The sequence below is a fragment of the Crotalus tigris genome, unplaced genomic scaffold (genome assembly GCF_016545835.1).
Source record: "Crotalus tigris isolate CLP2741 ecotype Arizona unplaced genomic scaffold, ASM1654583v1 scf7180000017800.2534000, whole genome shotgun sequence".
Classification (NCBI taxonomy): domain Eukaryota; kingdom Metazoa; phylum Chordata; class Lepidosauria; order Squamata; family Viperidae; genus Crotalus; species Crotalus tigris.
Genome location: NW_024096645.1, coordinates 2,081,459 through 2,098,176, shown reverse-complemented (window position 1 = coordinate 2,098,176; position 16,718 = coordinate 2,081,459). Strand labels below are relative to the sequence as shown.

The window sequence follows — 16,718 nt, the reverse complement described above, 5'->3', positions numbered from 1 at the left end:
GTTCAATAATTAAATCTTTTTTTTAAATAGGAAACTTAACAGGAATGGTTGGCACTGCTCTTTATGTTAGTCCAGAAGTCCAAGGAAGTACTAAGTCTACATACAATCAGGTAAAAATGTCAGTAAGACTCACATTCGTATTAGGGAAATTGCCTCGATGACATCATGTGAAATCCACAGAGGGGTTTCTGGATCCAGATTTCTTGTTTAGATCCAAAAATTGCCGTTTACTTCTGTTACTGCACGGAGCGCTTGTAAATTGGGTTTGTTTTATTGAACGCCCCTGCATTGTCTATATCAGGGGTGTCAAAGTGCTGGCCCACAGGCCGGATGTGTCATGCCAAAACCATGGCCACACCATTACCAGCAATGGGAAAAAAGTCGTGATACGTTGCAACACGTCACATGACATTGCGAGTTTGACACCCATGATCTGTAGCAGCGTGTCTCAATCTTGGCAATTCTAAGAAGTCTGGACTTCAACTCCCAGAATTCTTTGCATTTAAATCCACATCTCTTAAAGTTGTTAAGGCTAAGAAACAATATAGGCAAAAAAGGAGGATATAAGAAATAATTATTCATAAAATTTTATTACTCATAGGAAAGAGCTTTTAGAATGGCATTTGCTATCACATAGAAGCTTTAACAAGAAGAGAGGATTAATTTTACATATTGACTATTTCCACACTTTCCTCTTGCCTAGTGAGATATTTGGATACTATTTTTTGTTTACTTCAAACATTAGTATTATATAAAAGTATAATGGCAGCAATTGTACAGTATCATTGTTATTTTGTCAACTGTCCTAGAATTCAGCTTGCAGTCAAGAAGTTCTTTGCACTTTCCTTCACAATATTTTTTTAAATGTGTCTATTGGAAGATAAGCAATTTGATTAAGTAAGATATCTGGACCATTTAGATTCTAAATTCTATTTCTTGCAAGTATATTGACTTCCAGTCTTCTTTTTCTAGAAAGTGGACCTCTTCAGCTTGGGTGTAATATTCTTTGAGATGTCCTATCATCCAATGACTACTGCATCGGAAAGAATCTTTGTTCTCAGTCAGTTAAGGCTTGTATGTATAAATTTCACTAATAATTTGTTCAGCAACAATTGATAAAGCAATTTTTTAAAAAAAACATTTCATGACAATTGTTCTAGGTCATTTAAGACTAACTCAGTTGCTAACAATAAATAGCATTATTTATTATAAATATCTAGGTCATATCTGCCTAAAGAAGTATTTGTTTTAATATATATACCCAGGACAGTGTGTACAAAATATTTAGAGCATTGATATTAGCCTCTTTTGAATTTGTTATTTTGTAGGATATTTTTTTAAAAAATCTGGTATGGTAATAATGTTGAATAGCAACATCTAAGTCATTTACAAAGATACTGAAGAGTACTAAGCCTAAAATGGAACCTTGTTGTACCCTATAGAAGGTAACCTTCTGAAAGATGTGACTGCTTTAGCACTCTGAAGAGAGATGCTTTGTCTCCACTAATGTACTTTATGAAACACTTCTTTCTTTCAAACACTTTGCTTACATCTAGCTTACATTAACAAAGTGATGGTTTAGAAAAAGATACAGGATCTGCACCAGACAATTGCTGGTGTTAAGTATTATATGGGAACAGTAGAAAGACAGGTGTGAGGAATTGGTTTAAATAGTTATTGGTCTGTATTTCATATTTACCCAGTCTGGTACCCTCTAGATACAATAGATTTCAGCTTTTGTAATGTGTAGCTAGTATGGTAAACATATTTTTATTTAGATACACATAATTTTTAAGATCATCTTTGTTTATTCTGTTTTATTTTTCAGCCATCTGTTGAATTTCCTGAGGACTTCGATGAAGTGAAAAATGCAAAGCAGGTATTCATTTTTTTAAAAAAGTAATTATTACATTGTGTGTTTAAATTTTAATTTATTTCTTTATCAAATTTAGAGACCACCCATCTCACTATCAGAGCAACTCCAGGTGATATCTGTTTCCTCCATTGGGATTCATTAGGTCTGTTTCCTACTTAAACCTGAAAATAATTAATAATAATTCCTTGATACTCTCTGATCTTGATTGTTTACTTTCAGAGGTTTCATTACTCAAACTAAATAACATTATTAGTGATAATCACTGATGTTACCTAGTTTGAGTAATGAAACATTTGTAAGAAAACAACTAAGCTCAGAGAGCACCAAGGAATCCGCATTTCAACCCTGAGTTACAAATATTCTCCTTTATTCGTAATTAATCATAAATAATATCTGTTTGCCCCTTTAGGATTAAATAATACATATCAAAGTAATCTAGTTCCTTGAAACAAAATTAATGTTTAGAAAGAAATATTGAAGTAATATTTTTCAAAAATAACTTAAATATTTAGTTTACAGATGCTATTAGCATGGCTGAAAGATTATTAGCATGGCTGAAAGATTTTGCTGCAGCTGCCAAAAAGGCCAACACAGTGCTAGGCTGTATTAACAGAGGGATAGAATCAAGATCACATGAAGTGTTAATACCACTTTACAATGCCTTGGTAAGGAATACTGCATCCAGTTTTGGTCACCACGATGTAAAAAAGATGTTGAGACTCTAGAAAGAGTACAGAGAAGAGAAACAAAGATGATTAGGGGACTGGAGGCTAAAGCATATAAGGAATGGCTGCTGGAATTGGGTATGTCTAGTTTAATGAAGAGAAGGACTAGGGGTGAATATTTCAGGGGTTGCCAGGGAGTCAAGCTATTCTCCAAAGCACCTGGAGGCAGGACAAGAAGCAGCAGGTGGAAACTAATCAAAGAGAGAAGCAACCTAGAACTAAGGAGAAATTTCCTGACAGTTAGAACAATTAATCAGCGAACAACCTGCCTCTAGAAGTTGTGAATGCTCCAACACTGGAAGTTTTTAAGAAGAGATTGGACTACTATTTATCTGAAATGGTATTGCTGCCTGAGCAGGGGGTTGGACTAGAAGACCTCCAAGATCTCTTCCAACTCTATTATTGTTGTTGTTATAATTATTATTCAATGTTTTTGTATTTTCTGATATTAGCTGTAAATATGATATATTTACACACTTCCTGGTGTGCAACCAGGACGACATATCTGAATATAGAAGTCAGAAAGAAAACTCTTTAATTTATATATTTAAAATGTCACTATGCATTTAGAAACTGGTGATTGCTTGGCTATTGAACCACGATCCTTCAAAACGGCCAACTGCTATGGAGCTCTTAAAAAGTGAACATCTTCCACCTCCTCAGTGGCAAGAGTCTGAACTTCACGAAGTCCTTCATCATACTTTAGCAAATGTGGATGGAAAAGCATACCGGATCATGATGGGCCAAATATTCTCCCAGCGCATTTCTCCTGCAATAGATTATACCTACGACAGTGATATCCTCAAGGTGTGTTCTTAAGTCTGCATTAAAAAGAAGCAGCGACTTAGATATGATTGGAATCTTGTTTTATTGCTTTTAAAATAATAGCAGGACAAGAAACAACAAACAGAAGAGAAAAAGGGAACAAAATAACAGGAAAGAAAAGTGGAAAATATTGGGAAATATTGCTTTGATTACCTCTAATGCAGTGGTTCTCAACCTTTTTAATGCCGCGACCCCCAACCGGTTGTAAGTCGAGGACTACTCAACCGGTCGTAAGTCGAGGACTACTCAACTGGTGCAGCACCGTTTGCAGAATGGGACTTTTGGCGGGCTCAGCAGGGCAGAGACAGCCTGGACAATTCCTATTGGCTTTTGAAAGCCAATAGAATTAGACTCTATTCAAGAGAGTCTATTCTATTGGCTTTCAAAAGCCAATAGAATAAAAGGGAGTAGCACAGCTAAGGAAAAGGGGAAAAAAATGGTGGACTGCGTTGTTTGGTGACCCCTGTGAAATGGTCGTTCGACCCCAAATGGGGTCCTGACCCACAGGTTGAGAATCACTGCTCTAATGCTTCCAATGTAGAACTTTCGTACACAAAGTATGAATATTGACAGGGGAAGAAAATGTTAGTGAATGTTTTGGTTGCTATTTTGTGGCTTCCTATTATGTCTTATAAGCTCTTTTCATTGGTAGTGGTATTTGCTTTTGAAGCCACAATAATAATTTTATTTTATTAATCAATTTATAGGGCTGCCCATCCCAAATTAATAGCTCTAGCCATGTTAAAAGTATAACAAAGGGAAAAAAAACACACACGACAACAATAGCCAGAGTAAAAACAGACCCACCCATAACACTTAACATGGCCAATGCTCAACCCCACCTTATGCCTAGTGACAAACCAGGTCTTTAAGACTTACAGAAGATTGACAGAGTTGTGGCTAATCTGATATATTATTGCTTAATAATAATTTATTAACTTTGTATACTGCCCAACTAACATAAAGTAGGTAGTGCTTCCTTTTCAATCTCAGTTCTTTCAAGGCAGAATTTCTGAGATGTATTTAAACATTCTACCGCTCGTTAGCTTTAAAAAATCAAGACATGATACATATTCATTGCAGAAACATGTTTCACATTAAAAAAATCCAAAAAATTAATTTAAAAAATCTTAGGCTCTATTTCCTGTTTATTAGGACAAACTCACTGTAATATGTTCAAATAAAATGCAAGCACTGAAGTGCCGACTCAGGCACTGTTTTCAAAGTCATCTGTATTAATTTGTGAGCTGAGATGGACTGTGGGAGTAAGTTGCAGAGATGAGAACCAGATTTCAAGCATACAAACTCTCAAAGGCTAATGAAGTGAAAGTAACAGATAAACATTACTTGGTGTTCCCTTTTTGGGAATATAAAACTAATTTGATACTTTGAAACTGCAAATATTTACTGAAAATATCTTTGCTAATTAATACTATATGTTAAGCTGAACTAATATAGATTTGCTGCTCATGGTCTAGATGCATTCTGGGTTTTTGTAACTGAAGAGGGAAAAAAAATGCATTGCTTACGTTCTGATCATTGTTAATTTTAGGGTAGTTTTTCAGTTTGGTCAACCAAGATTCAACAACATGTGTGTGAGACAATTAGCCGGATTTTTAAAAGACATGGTATGTATGCTTTGTTGAATATTTTTGAATTAGACTGAGATATTTTGATAATAGGCAGCATTATTATTCTGAGAGCAGAAATAGATGCTGTACTGTACTCTTCCTACCTTGTTCTTGAATTAATTTCAGACATATTCAGTATTACATTTACAGTATATGAGTTTTCAGTTCTCAAATAATTAGATTTATTGAAATAATGAGTAAACAAACACTGCACAGAAGTTCAATGTCCCTACTTTATATAAGAAGGCTTCTTTAAGGAAATGTGTGGCACAAAAATTATTAATTAAGTAAAAATCACCAAAAAGTTAAATAAATTGGTAGTGCCAAGGAATAATCTCAAGAAAATAGCAAAATCAACAATCTCTCTCTCTCTCTCTCTCTCTCTCTCTCTCTCTCTCTCTCTCTCTCTCTCTCTCTCTCACACACACACACACACACACACACACACACACAATCTTTGTAACAAATCATAAAAACAACTATTTGAAAAATGAAAATGTTAAACAATAGGTTTCTGAAACAGTTTCTTTAAACATTATTTTCTATTTGTTGTATGGAATTATAAAAGTGGTTTGAACTCTTGCGCAGGCGCTGTCAAGATGCATACTCCCCTGCTGATGCCCAGGAATAGAAAACTGTATGAGCACAATGAAGCTTCATATTTGATGGACCACAGTGGAATGCTGGTGATGCTTCCTTATGATCTCAGAGTGAGTATGATTTTCATCTTCAAGGACCTTGGACCAGCCTTGCCTAGTCTGGTGGCCTCCAGACTTCTTGGAATACAGCTCCTGTAGTTCCCAGGGCAGTATGGCCAAATCAACTACTGTGGATTAGAAACTGATTTAAAGAGCTTACACAAGGGGGATGCATTGGGAAGAAAGAAAAGAAATATCAGTATAGTTCTGTGCTTGATAGGAAAATAAGTTTATATGCATAGTAGAACATCTTGATTTCTTTATATTACAAACTATATTTTTACTTAAAGATTGCTGCTCATAACCATGACAATTATGTTTTGCTTTATACTGCTTGTTTCAGACTATAACCTGCTTTTATACCTCTTTTCAGATTCCATTTGCAAGATATGTAGCTAGAAATAATATAACAAATTTGAAAAGGTAAGGGCAATCTCCCAGGTATATTTTTATTGTTTTTAAAACTGGACAAAGATGGATTGTTTATGCATTGTACTTCTGTAAAATAAAGCTGGCTTAGAAGAGGGACCAAAATTTACTGAAAACCATATGTTTTGAATGGAGCTTCTTGGCCTCTATAGTTAAAAGGGATCCCCAGGAATAGATCCTTATTTAGGGCCTTGAAGCAACCATTCCCAACATCATGCACTTTAGGTATATTGGAGCACAATCCCCATCATTCACGGTCATTGTGGGCCTTTCAAATAACAGTAGTTACTCATGCCTGGTTACCTCATGGCTTGACTACTACAGTATGGTCTACTCGAGGCTGCCCTTAGGCATCACCCAGAAACTTCAACATTGCATGCAATAATAGATGCCTCAGTAAGACCATGTAAAACCTCTGCTTTGCAAGCTGCACTGGTTGCCTGTTAGCTTCAGAGCATAATTCAAGATGCTGAACATTACCTATAATGTACACGGCATAGGACTTGATTACTTTAGTGACCACCTATCTCCCATAATATCTGTCTGACTGATTTGATCTTACATGGTTGGTGCACTCCAGGTTCCTTCAGTTAAACTATGTCATCTGTTGGGATCCCAGAAACACACCTTCTCTGTAGCAGCACGTGCCTTTTGGAATGAGGTTCTTCCAAGATCCGGGTGACCCCCTTGAGAAGGGGCATGAAAACCTCGCTCTTTGTCCAGGCTTTTTGTGAGGGAGAGTGAGAACCCTCCCTTTGTATTCATCCTTTCTGTCATTCTTACCTTTTATCTTCTTTTTAAATTGATGTTATTGTAATATCCTTCTTGCAAACCATCCAGAATTGTTGTGAGCTGAGCTGTAGTCAAGTTTGATGGATAAATCATGTCCCAAAATATAGGGGAAATTATGGGAGCATAGCTTAACAAGTTTAAACAATATGCTTTTGAAAATCATTGGAGTAGATAAAACTGGAAAGATTGATTTATATATACCACCACAAATGTGTTCCAATTGAAAACATTTATCTCTTTAGATACTGCATTGAGAGAGTTTTCAGGCCTCGGAAATTAGATCGTTGTCATCCAAGAGAACTCTTAGAATGTGCATTTGATATAATCACATCTGCTGGAAATAGTTTTTTACCTATTGCAGAAACAATCTACACACTCTGTGAAATAATCCAGGAATTTCCTGTATTGCAAGTAGGTGTTTTTCTGCCATGTCCTTTCCAAAAGGCATAGGATCAGGGGTGGGAATATTATTTTTTTCACTTGCTATGTGAGAATCCAGGATTTAACTCCTCCTACTTTAGTAATAGTAATAGTAGTAAAGTTGGAAGGGACCTTGGAGGTCATCTAGTCCAACCCCCTGCTCGGGCAGGAAACCCTACGCTATTTCGGACAAATGGCTGTCCAGTCTCTTCTTAAAAACTTCCAGTGTTGGAGCATTTACTGCTTCTGGAGGCAAGCTGTTCCACTGATTAATTGTTCTCACTGTCAGGAAGTTTCTCCTTAGTTCTAGGTTGCTTCTCTCCTTGATGATTTTCCACCCGTTGCTTCTTGTCCTGCCTTCAGGTGCTTTGGAAAATAGCTTAATTCCCTCTTCTTTATGGCAGCCCCTGAGATATTGGAATACTGTTATCATGTTCCCCCCTTGTCCTTCTCTTCGTTAAACTAGACATACCCAATTCTCGCAACCGTTCCTTATATGTTTTAGCCTCCAGTCCCCTAATCATCTTTGTTGCTCTTCTCTGTACTCTTTCTAGAGTCTCAACATCTTTTTTACATCGTGGTGACCAAACTGGATGCAGTATTCCAAGTGTGGCCTTACCAAGGCATTGTAAAGTGGTATTAACACTTCACGTGATCTTGATTCTATCCCTCTCTTAATGCAGCCTAGCACTGTGTTGGCCTTTTTGGCAGCTGCAGCACACTGCTGGCTCATATTTAAGTGATTGTCTACTAGGACTCCGAGGTCCCTCTCACAGTTACTACTATTGAGCATGGTGCCACCTATGCTGTACTTGTGCATTTGGTTTTTCTTGCCTAAGACTTGCTAAGACTAGTAGACATATGAGTTGGTTCCTTCGCCGTTCCTATTCTGAGTAGATGCAAACAAATCATTATTATTATTATTATTAATAATAATAAATTTATTTGCCACCTATTTCACCATGGAGCTACTCTAGGTGACTCACAAGTATTTAAAAAATGAAGAAATAAATAGGAAGTTTAAACAAAAGTAAAATAAACAATAAAACAAGGAAAAAAACCAAAGAAAATACATTGATATGTATAAAGTAAATAGTAAAAAAGATGGGTGAATGCTATAATTGTATAATAAAGACTCCAATATTGATATAATACAATATTATACTATATTATTCCAAAAAGTAGTGATTTATTGGTGACTTATAATTATTGATATAGTATATGCTTGACTTAATTATTCTTATCTGGCCATAACTAAGGATATTTTTCATTAATGAAATCCAGTGCAATTTGATTAAATCTTAATTCATTAATGAAATTCAGTTAAATTGAATTAAATCTAATATACATTGATCAAATCCAATTCAGAAGCTTTATGTTATCCCAGAATATTGTTAAGAAGGAAGCTTCTATTCCAGAAGAGCCTCTGTGGGTTCATGGGTCTTCAGACTCCTCCTTTAGGAATTAAATTCATTGTCAGGTAAGATTCTGTTAGTATAGGTAGTCTCAGTAGTGATATAACACACAAAAGAGGTGGGATAGGAGAAGAAACACTGAATGCTGAAATTTAAGTTTAGCTGTCATGAAAAAGTAATGGAAATTCAACTGAAATTCATTTGTGTCTGTTAGGAAAGAAACTATAGTATCTACTTAAATCATACTGCCTTGCTGAAAGCAATCCTTCTGCATTGTGGGATCCCTGAAGATAAGCTCAATCAAGTTTACACAATCTTGTATGATGCTGTGGTAAGGCATTATGTTGTTCTTGAATTGCACTTTTATGTTGTAGATTATAGGATGGGCTGACAGGATACCTCTGTCACTGAAGAGGGATGTTTAAAAAAGAGCAGAAAGAGTAGTTGTTCACTAGGCTCATAGAAAAGATAAAAAAAAATGTATGGCCATTAAAATACCCTTTAGAACAGTGGTTCTCAACCTTTCTAATGCCGCGACCCCATAATACAGTTCCCCATGTTATGGTGACCCCCAACCACTTATACATCACCAGGTGCCAGGGGCGTGGCCAAAGAAAAGGGGGAAAAATGGCGGACAGCCTTGTTTGGCGACCCCCGTGAAATGGTCGTTCGACTCCAAATGGGGTCCCGACCCACAGGTTGAGAACCACTGCTGTAGAAGGATAGTGACCAAAAAAGTAAGCTATGACAAAAAAAAGAGGAAAGCTCTATTTCTTTTACAATGAACTGCACTTCAAACTAAAAAGCCTCTATTATCAATAAGAAATGAATAGTCAGTAATGAAACCGATACATACTGTCCCTCCAAATACTCATACACTATATAGACAACTTTTTCTATTTATTTTCCTCCCCATATATACACAGATTTTTTTAAAACTAGCCGGTCACGACAGCATTAGCTCTCTGTAAATAAAAGGAAAATGCTTGGAAAGTTACCTCAAGGTGCAGCTGCAGTATTTGTTTTGCCTTATCTACATCTTTCTTGCTCAGATTTTCAGCCTCACCCGTGCATAGACTCTTTAAAGAACTCAGCCTACTCAGTCTTATTCCTGGATGCAGTCCTGTCCTACCACTGGACTGAAAAATCTGGATACCCATTAAATGACAGCAGAGAGATACAGAAACTTCTAGCTCTTTATCATCATCTGTTGTTTGTTTAGAATTTTGTAGCCCAAATCAAAGGAAGGGAATTAAAAAAAAAAAAGCAAAGCAAAACGGTGGAGAAAAGGTGGAAATAAATGAAGGGCAAACTTTGAAAAATCTGGATTATGCATCCATTGTTACATGGGGCATTCTAAGAAAAAGACTTCAAGTTGCATCAGAACAACCATGTTGGATACTGAGTAAAATATTTCAATTGCAATTAGGCAGTGGTGCAATCATTCTACTTGTCATTCTACTAAAAAAAGGTGCTGCTAAACTTGGCAATGACTGGAGATTGTATTTTAAAAGAGAGTATAGGTCCTCTCCTTTTTCTTTATTACAGGAGAAATGGAAATATTGCATGTGACTTCTTTGTTCTGTTCTAAAGATTCTGTTTCAAAATCTTTAAGAGTTAAAGGAAAGGGATGGAAGACATGTCAGTGCCACCATCTCATAAGGTGGATTTGGTGGCAGGAAGAATAATAGAGATGGTTGAGGATATAGGAGAATAAAAGAAGAACCAGAAGTAGGGTGATACATCCAGAACTATGTTTGGCCTTATAGAGGGCATTGTTCTTGGTGATTCCTAGATCTTGACATATCCACTGCTCATAGGTGGCTTCCATTTGGACTTTGTTTCTTTCACTGCAATGAACGTTTGAACATACACTCATTCTCAAAAAAACAGTTATATATACATTTTTAAAGTGGCATGATAATTGACAAATAATATCAAGTGGAGGTATTTATTTAGGCATTCCTCCAAGGTCAAGATAAAGTTGGGAGATCTTACATGAAATGAAATTTATGGTAATTAGTAGCACTAACCATATTTACTTAAAATTTTGCTAATGATTAGCCTGCAGTTGCTGATTGTTGTTAGAATGGAAACCACTTTTAATATTTGCAGGATAATTTTTTAAATCAGGGATAAGGAAATATCAACTGATCTGTTAAAATTATTTGTGTTATTGCAGACTGAAAAGCTAACTAAAAGAGAAGTAGAGGCCAAGTTCTGCAATCTTTCCCTTTCATCAAACAATGTAAGTAATTTTTAACTTCATTGTTTTATTTATACATTATTTATGTTCCATTCATCAGTCCTGCAAACTTTCTTTGATTAGTGTATACATTACTAAAACTCTCATTCCCGTAACCTTTCAGCTGGTGAAAGGTGCATAATAAATGGTGCATAATAGGGTAACAATTTTTAAACCAAGGTATCTCAAATGGGCTAACTTACAGAATGTGTCCAAAGTCTGAGACCCATGTCTCCCATGGAATTCAAATTTGGTGAGTTTTGTGAAACATTTTATAATTATAAACATTAAAATCATTATAAAACAGTTTATAACATAATACAAAATGTCATAAAACATTTCCTATGCTGATGATTGTCTGTGTTATACAATTCAACATGGACCACCGTATATTCCGGCATATAAGACGACTTTTGAGAGCGTTGAAACAACCTCCGAACTCGGGGGTCGTCTTATACGCCGAGTCGTCTTATACGCCGGAAATAAGGTAGTTTCTGGCGTATAAGATGACTTTCTAGGCATGCGACTCGGCGTCGATCGTCTTGCGACTCGGCATCGATCGTCTTGCGACCTGGCGTCGAACTAGGGGGTCGTCTTATACGCCGGGTCACCCTATACGCCGGAATGTATACGGTATTTTCATGGCCCAGATACATCTCTGAAGTATCCCAATATTTCCAATGAGGCAATATATTAGAAATTCTATTTTTGTTGAAGGCATCAAGGAATCTGGTAAAGAAATACCTCTGAAAGAATGACATGGGTTATCTAGTTAACTACTAAACCCAATATTTTCATTTTTTATCTTTCATACACAGTATCAAAAGGTTACGTTGGCCAAATATTTCTATTTGTCTGAAAACATAGTTAACCTTTTCTTTGTGTTTTTCTCCATCGTCAGATGAGGCACAGCACTTCTGATGTCTCAACTGAGATGGCTGAATGGGCGGAGTGCAGATATAATTCATAGCTGTTTTGTGTGAACAAATAAATCAAGTAGTTCATTAGGTTAGTACAAGATTGTGTACACGCTTATTTTATAAATTTACTGTCTCACCTCACCACATCATCTCCTGCCAGTTATTTTACAAAAAGGGATGAAGAGGAAAGAAGAGTCTTTACAAAGGTTTGCTTTGAATTACAAGTAATCTCTGACTTACAACCACAATTGAGCCCAAAATTTCTGTTGCAAAGTGAGACATTTGTTAAGTAAATTGTGCCCTATTTTATGACCATTCTTGCTACATTTGTTAAGTGAATCACTGCAGTTGTAAAGTTAATGACATGCTTGTTAAGTCATAAGTGTAAAAAATGGTCATAAGTCACTTTTTTCAGTGCCATTGTAACTTTGAATGGTCACTAAATGAATTGTAAGTTGAGGATTAGCTGTATGTTTCACAGTTTTTTTAAAAAATGAGGTCAAAGCAATTAATACAAAGGTTACATTGGACATAAAAGTGGCCTTTGCACCTTTAGTTCAGAACTCTAGCATGCAGCAGTTCATATTCATGTGTCTCTTCAGCTTGTTCGACTCTACAGATTTATCGAGCAAAAAGGGGAGCTGCAAGATATATCCCCGTTGTTGAATACTATGGTGAAGCAAAAGACAGGAGTTGCCTCCTTGGTGAAACTTGGCATGAAAGAACTGGAGGAAACAGTGGGTCTGTTAAAAAAATTTGGCATAAAATTCCAGGTTTGTAAAACAAAGTGAATTGTATCATTGGTATTTCTTACAGGCTTATGTCAGTCAACTGTGTAAAGAATATTCAGACATCATAGAGAAAGAGGGATCTGGGTGTAAAATTTTGGAATCTTGAAGGAGGTAGTATTATTTTACAAAAAATAAGCAGGTTCCAGATTTAACTACATTATTTGTTTCTGTTTAAGTGTCACTAATATATCATTGCAAAGGAGATGTTACTTGTTTACCTCACAAGGGTGTTCATGGCAGGGCCAGTCAAAAAAGTCAAGATGGTAGCCACAACCTTAGTATTGGTGCCTGAAATTTTCCAGAAAAACAAATAGTGTATCCAAAATTTTTAGCTTAGCTCACTGTAGGAATTTCAGGAAATTGAAAATGGGCCTTGCGGCTCACATGTAGTTTGAGGCTTGCCCACTTCTGAGATGTGATTAAAATAATGACATAAGAATTTTCTCTTACAGATATCCATAAATTTGGGCTTGGTTTATAAAATACAGCAGCACAATGGAATTATTTTTCAGTTTATTGCATACATTAAACGGAGACAAAGAACAGTTACTGACATTCTTGCTGCTGGAGGTAGATATGATCATATGGTAAGTGTTACAAATTTGTCCAATAAGGCATACGAAAAGACCCTGCTCATTTTCTAGCATATTTCTTTTTCTGGTTTCTGCAGATTTCACAATTCAGAGGCCCAGATGCAGCTGGTCTGATTCCTTCAGCTGTTGGAGTCAGCATTGCTGTAGACAGAATAAGTTCTACAGTTTTGAATATGGAAGAGCCAGTATGTTTGTCTTTCTACTTTGCATATTTCAGGTAGACTCCATAAAGGGTAGGAAATATAGATCTTTCTCAAGCAATCTAAATAATGAAATGAGATAACTCAGTTTCAAATTGACATTACTATTTCCATTACCTAATTGTATGTAATTGTACCTAATTGTAATTACAAATAAAAGAGGGCAGTGCAGAAAATGGTAATTTCAAACTGCTTAATATATCTCTTCAGAAGAGCCAAGATATTGTCTTGGGGGTGTGTGTCTCACATACCCCCAAAAACATGATCAAAATTGTAAAATGGATTGTATTAAGTGACCAAGAATATCTTAACCTTAGAATAACATTGCCTGCCTTTCTAGTTTAAATGATTTCAGAACAATCTATCCAAGGAAATAACATTCTGGTTTCCATTTCTCTTTTCTTCCAGTTTACAGTGAGCTCTTGTGATTTGTTAGTTGTTAGTGTTGGCCAGAAGTCAATGGAAAGAGCCATAAATGTTGTTCAGAAGCTCTGGACAGCAGGAATTGCAGCTGAAATTATGTATGACTGGTCCCAGGTAAGTTGTCATTTATTATATAATAATAATTTTTATTTTGCGGTCACAGACCAAACTAATGTGCAACAAAAGAAAACACAAGAAAAATATAATCACAAAGAAGTCATTTATTATATATGTTAATTATTGTTGTTTCTGAGCTTATATGCATTTTTCCAAGCGCACCAGGAGTAGAATGGTAAGCAAAGCTAAATTAAAGAAGAAATCATTAAAGGAGGAAAAATTTCAACTACCAACAGAAAATTCACTTGTGAATTATTCGTCTTGCCTTTGAAAACCACCAATCACAGATTGGTCTATTATTATAAGGCAGTGATGGAGAATCTTTTAGAGACCGAGTGCCCAAACTGCAACCCAAAACCCACTTATGCATCGTCGGGTGCCGGGTGGGTGTGGCCCATTGGGTGGGCGTGGCTGCGGTGGTAACAGCAGACTGGGTAGGACTAAAAAGTTCAATCAATTCCAACTTGCAAGATCTTTTTTTTCCCGCAAGAAGTTGAAATTGACTGATTGAACCTTTTTTTTTTTGACACGGCATCGGAGACCTAAAGCAAAAAGGTTTTATAAAACCCAGCTGAATGCCTAGGACTGGGGCGATGGCATGCATGCCCACAGAGAGGACTCTGAGTGCCACCTCTGGCACCTGTGCCATAGGTTCGCCACCACTCTTATAAGGTGTCAGGAGTTTTAAGTGTTTTTTTTGTTTTTTACATATGGCATCCTTCAGGCTTACCAAAACCCTAAGTATTTACTCTAGAGCAGGGGTAGGCAACCTTGGCTGTTTTATGACTCGTGGACTTCAACTCCCTGCCCTAGAGTAAAAGGATCATTAAAAGAGCACTGAACAAGAATGTAATCAGCCTGTCTCCTGTTGAAAGCTGTGGGGCTCTGAAGAGCATCTCAGTTTCGCTGTTAGAACCTCCCATTGCTCTGTGGTACATTGAAATAAAGCAAACACCTGCTCTATCCTGACACTGACTGATTTCTGTAACAATTTTAAAGTAGTTTTCCACAAATATTATTAATAAAACTGGATGCACTAGTAGAATCTACTGAATCCATTGTAAAGATCTGCATTTTCTAGCATTATGTTTTTCAGAAGGGATTCCATCTATCTTTCACAATGAAATCGAAACAGTTTATTATTATTGTGTGAATGTTAAAAGGCTTTGTTGGAGTATTAGATAGATCATCATCCTTAATCTTTCCTTTTCATGGAATTATTTCCATATCAGTCATGTAAAATTTATTTTTATTGTTCATTGCTCTGTTTTAAAATGGGCCAGTTTAATTACTTTAAGATGTTATATTTATATTACAAGTCGTCCTCAACTTACAACCAAAATGTCTGTTGCTAAGTGAGTTTTGCCCCATTTTATGATCTTTCGTGCCATAGTTGTTAAGTGAATCACTTGCAGTTGTTCAGTTAGTAAGAAGATTGTTAAGTGATTCTGTACTTATTTAATATTTGGAATTCTTTTTTACTGCTAAATGTTTCAATGCAGATCATTTGGAGTCTTTAGAGATTATAATTTATTTTACTTATTTTTATTTATTTGCAAAACTTACTGCCTCCCCCCCCCCAGCTTACCTCAGGGTAACTCTGAGGAGCTTACAGTCATAAAAGATAACAGTATGCAAATGTGATAAATAGATAAAAGATAGGTCAATCTGTAAGATAACGACCTGCCTCAAGCAAGCTATTAAAAAGGAAGGGATTTAAATCTATTTCTGTTTAAGTACTACTCAAATTTCTTTGGGGAAGAGAAAAAAACTCTTTAGCGATATAAAAATATTTTTATTCCTTTTTAATAATGTGCTAGTCCCAGGAAGAATTACAGGAATATTGCAGATGTTCTGGAATCACCTATGTGGCCCTCATTTATGATAAAGAAGGAAATCATGTAAAGGTAAATGTGATGGTGGCATCATTCCATACTTCTTTTCTCAACTCTGTCCACTCAATGCATTTATTTATTTACTAGATTTTTATCCCCTCTGTATTATTTTTATAAACAACCCAAGGAGAAGATCATACCTAATTCTCCTTCCTCCTCTTATTTTCCCCACAACATAAATCCTTTGAGGTAAATTGGGCTAAGAAAGCCTGGCCCAAAGTCACCCAGCCAGCTTTCATGCCTATTTAAAAGTTTTGTATGAATATAACTGGGGCAGATATCAGGCATGAAGAAAGGACTTGCAAAGGCCTTACTTGTCTTATTGGTCAGTGCTAGTTTCGTTCCTTCAGGCTGGTGGTTTTTTAAAGGGTCATTTACTTGCATCTCATCCATTTCCTGATTTAAATCTGATAATTCATTCTTTAGGCTTAGCAGTATAAAGGCTTTAACACTTTTGGGGGCTATTTTGCAGGTAAAATCCTTTGAAAGGGAAAGGCAGACAGAAAAAAGAATCTTGGAGTCTGATGTAGTAGATCATCTGGCCCAGAAACTGAGGACCAAATTCTATGATGAAAGAAATAGCAGGTAGCGACAAGTACTCTAACTTGAAGAATAAGATAAGGATTATTTGCAGCAGGAAATGAAATACCATAAACAAAGTGGTTGTGCTGTAGTTTTTGCAGTGATTCACCTTAAAGATTATAAACAATGCACCATACAGTG

General features: G+C 36.1%; 1 protein-coding gene across 4 annotated transcripts in view; it reads left to right on the top strand.

Moving 5' to 3' along the window:
* Nucleotides 1-16,718, top strand: part of EIF2AK4 (eukaryotic translation initiation factor 2 alpha kinase 4) — a 43,671-nt gene that overhangs the window by 21,472 nt on the left and 5,481 nt on the right. For 2 of the 4 annotated variants that reach the window (XM_039342657.1, XM_039342658.1), the window contains 16 exons: nt 31-110; nt 973-1,074; nt 1,829-1,879; nt 3,172-3,408; nt 4,979-5,054; nt 5,646-5,767; nt 6,129-6,178; nt 7,219-7,387; nt 9,026-9,142; nt 10,994-11,059; nt 12,579-12,749; nt 13,220-13,354; nt 13,438-13,545; nt 13,969-14,097; nt 15,921-16,007; nt 16,468-16,580. In XM_039342657.1, the coding sequence (XP_039198591.1) occupies nt 31-110; nt 973-1,074; nt 1,829-1,879; nt 3,172-3,408; nt 4,979-5,054; nt 5,646-5,767; nt 6,129-6,178; nt 7,219-7,387; nt 9,026-9,142; nt 10,994-11,059; nt 12,579-12,749; nt 13,220-13,354; nt 13,438-13,545; nt 13,969-14,097; nt 15,921-16,007; nt 16,468-16,580 (1,813 nt within the window). Of the gene's footprint in view, nt 1-30; nt 111-972; nt 1,075-1,828; nt 1,880-3,171; nt 3,409-4,978; nt 5,055-5,645; nt 5,768-6,128; nt 6,179-7,218; nt 7,388-9,025; nt 9,143-10,993; nt 11,060-12,578; nt 12,750-13,219; nt 13,355-13,437; nt 13,594-13,968; nt 14,098-15,920; nt 16,008-16,467; nt 16,581-16,718 lie in introns of those variants that run through there. The other 2 variants (XR_005556600.1, XM_039342659.1) reach the window with 2 other exon arrangements.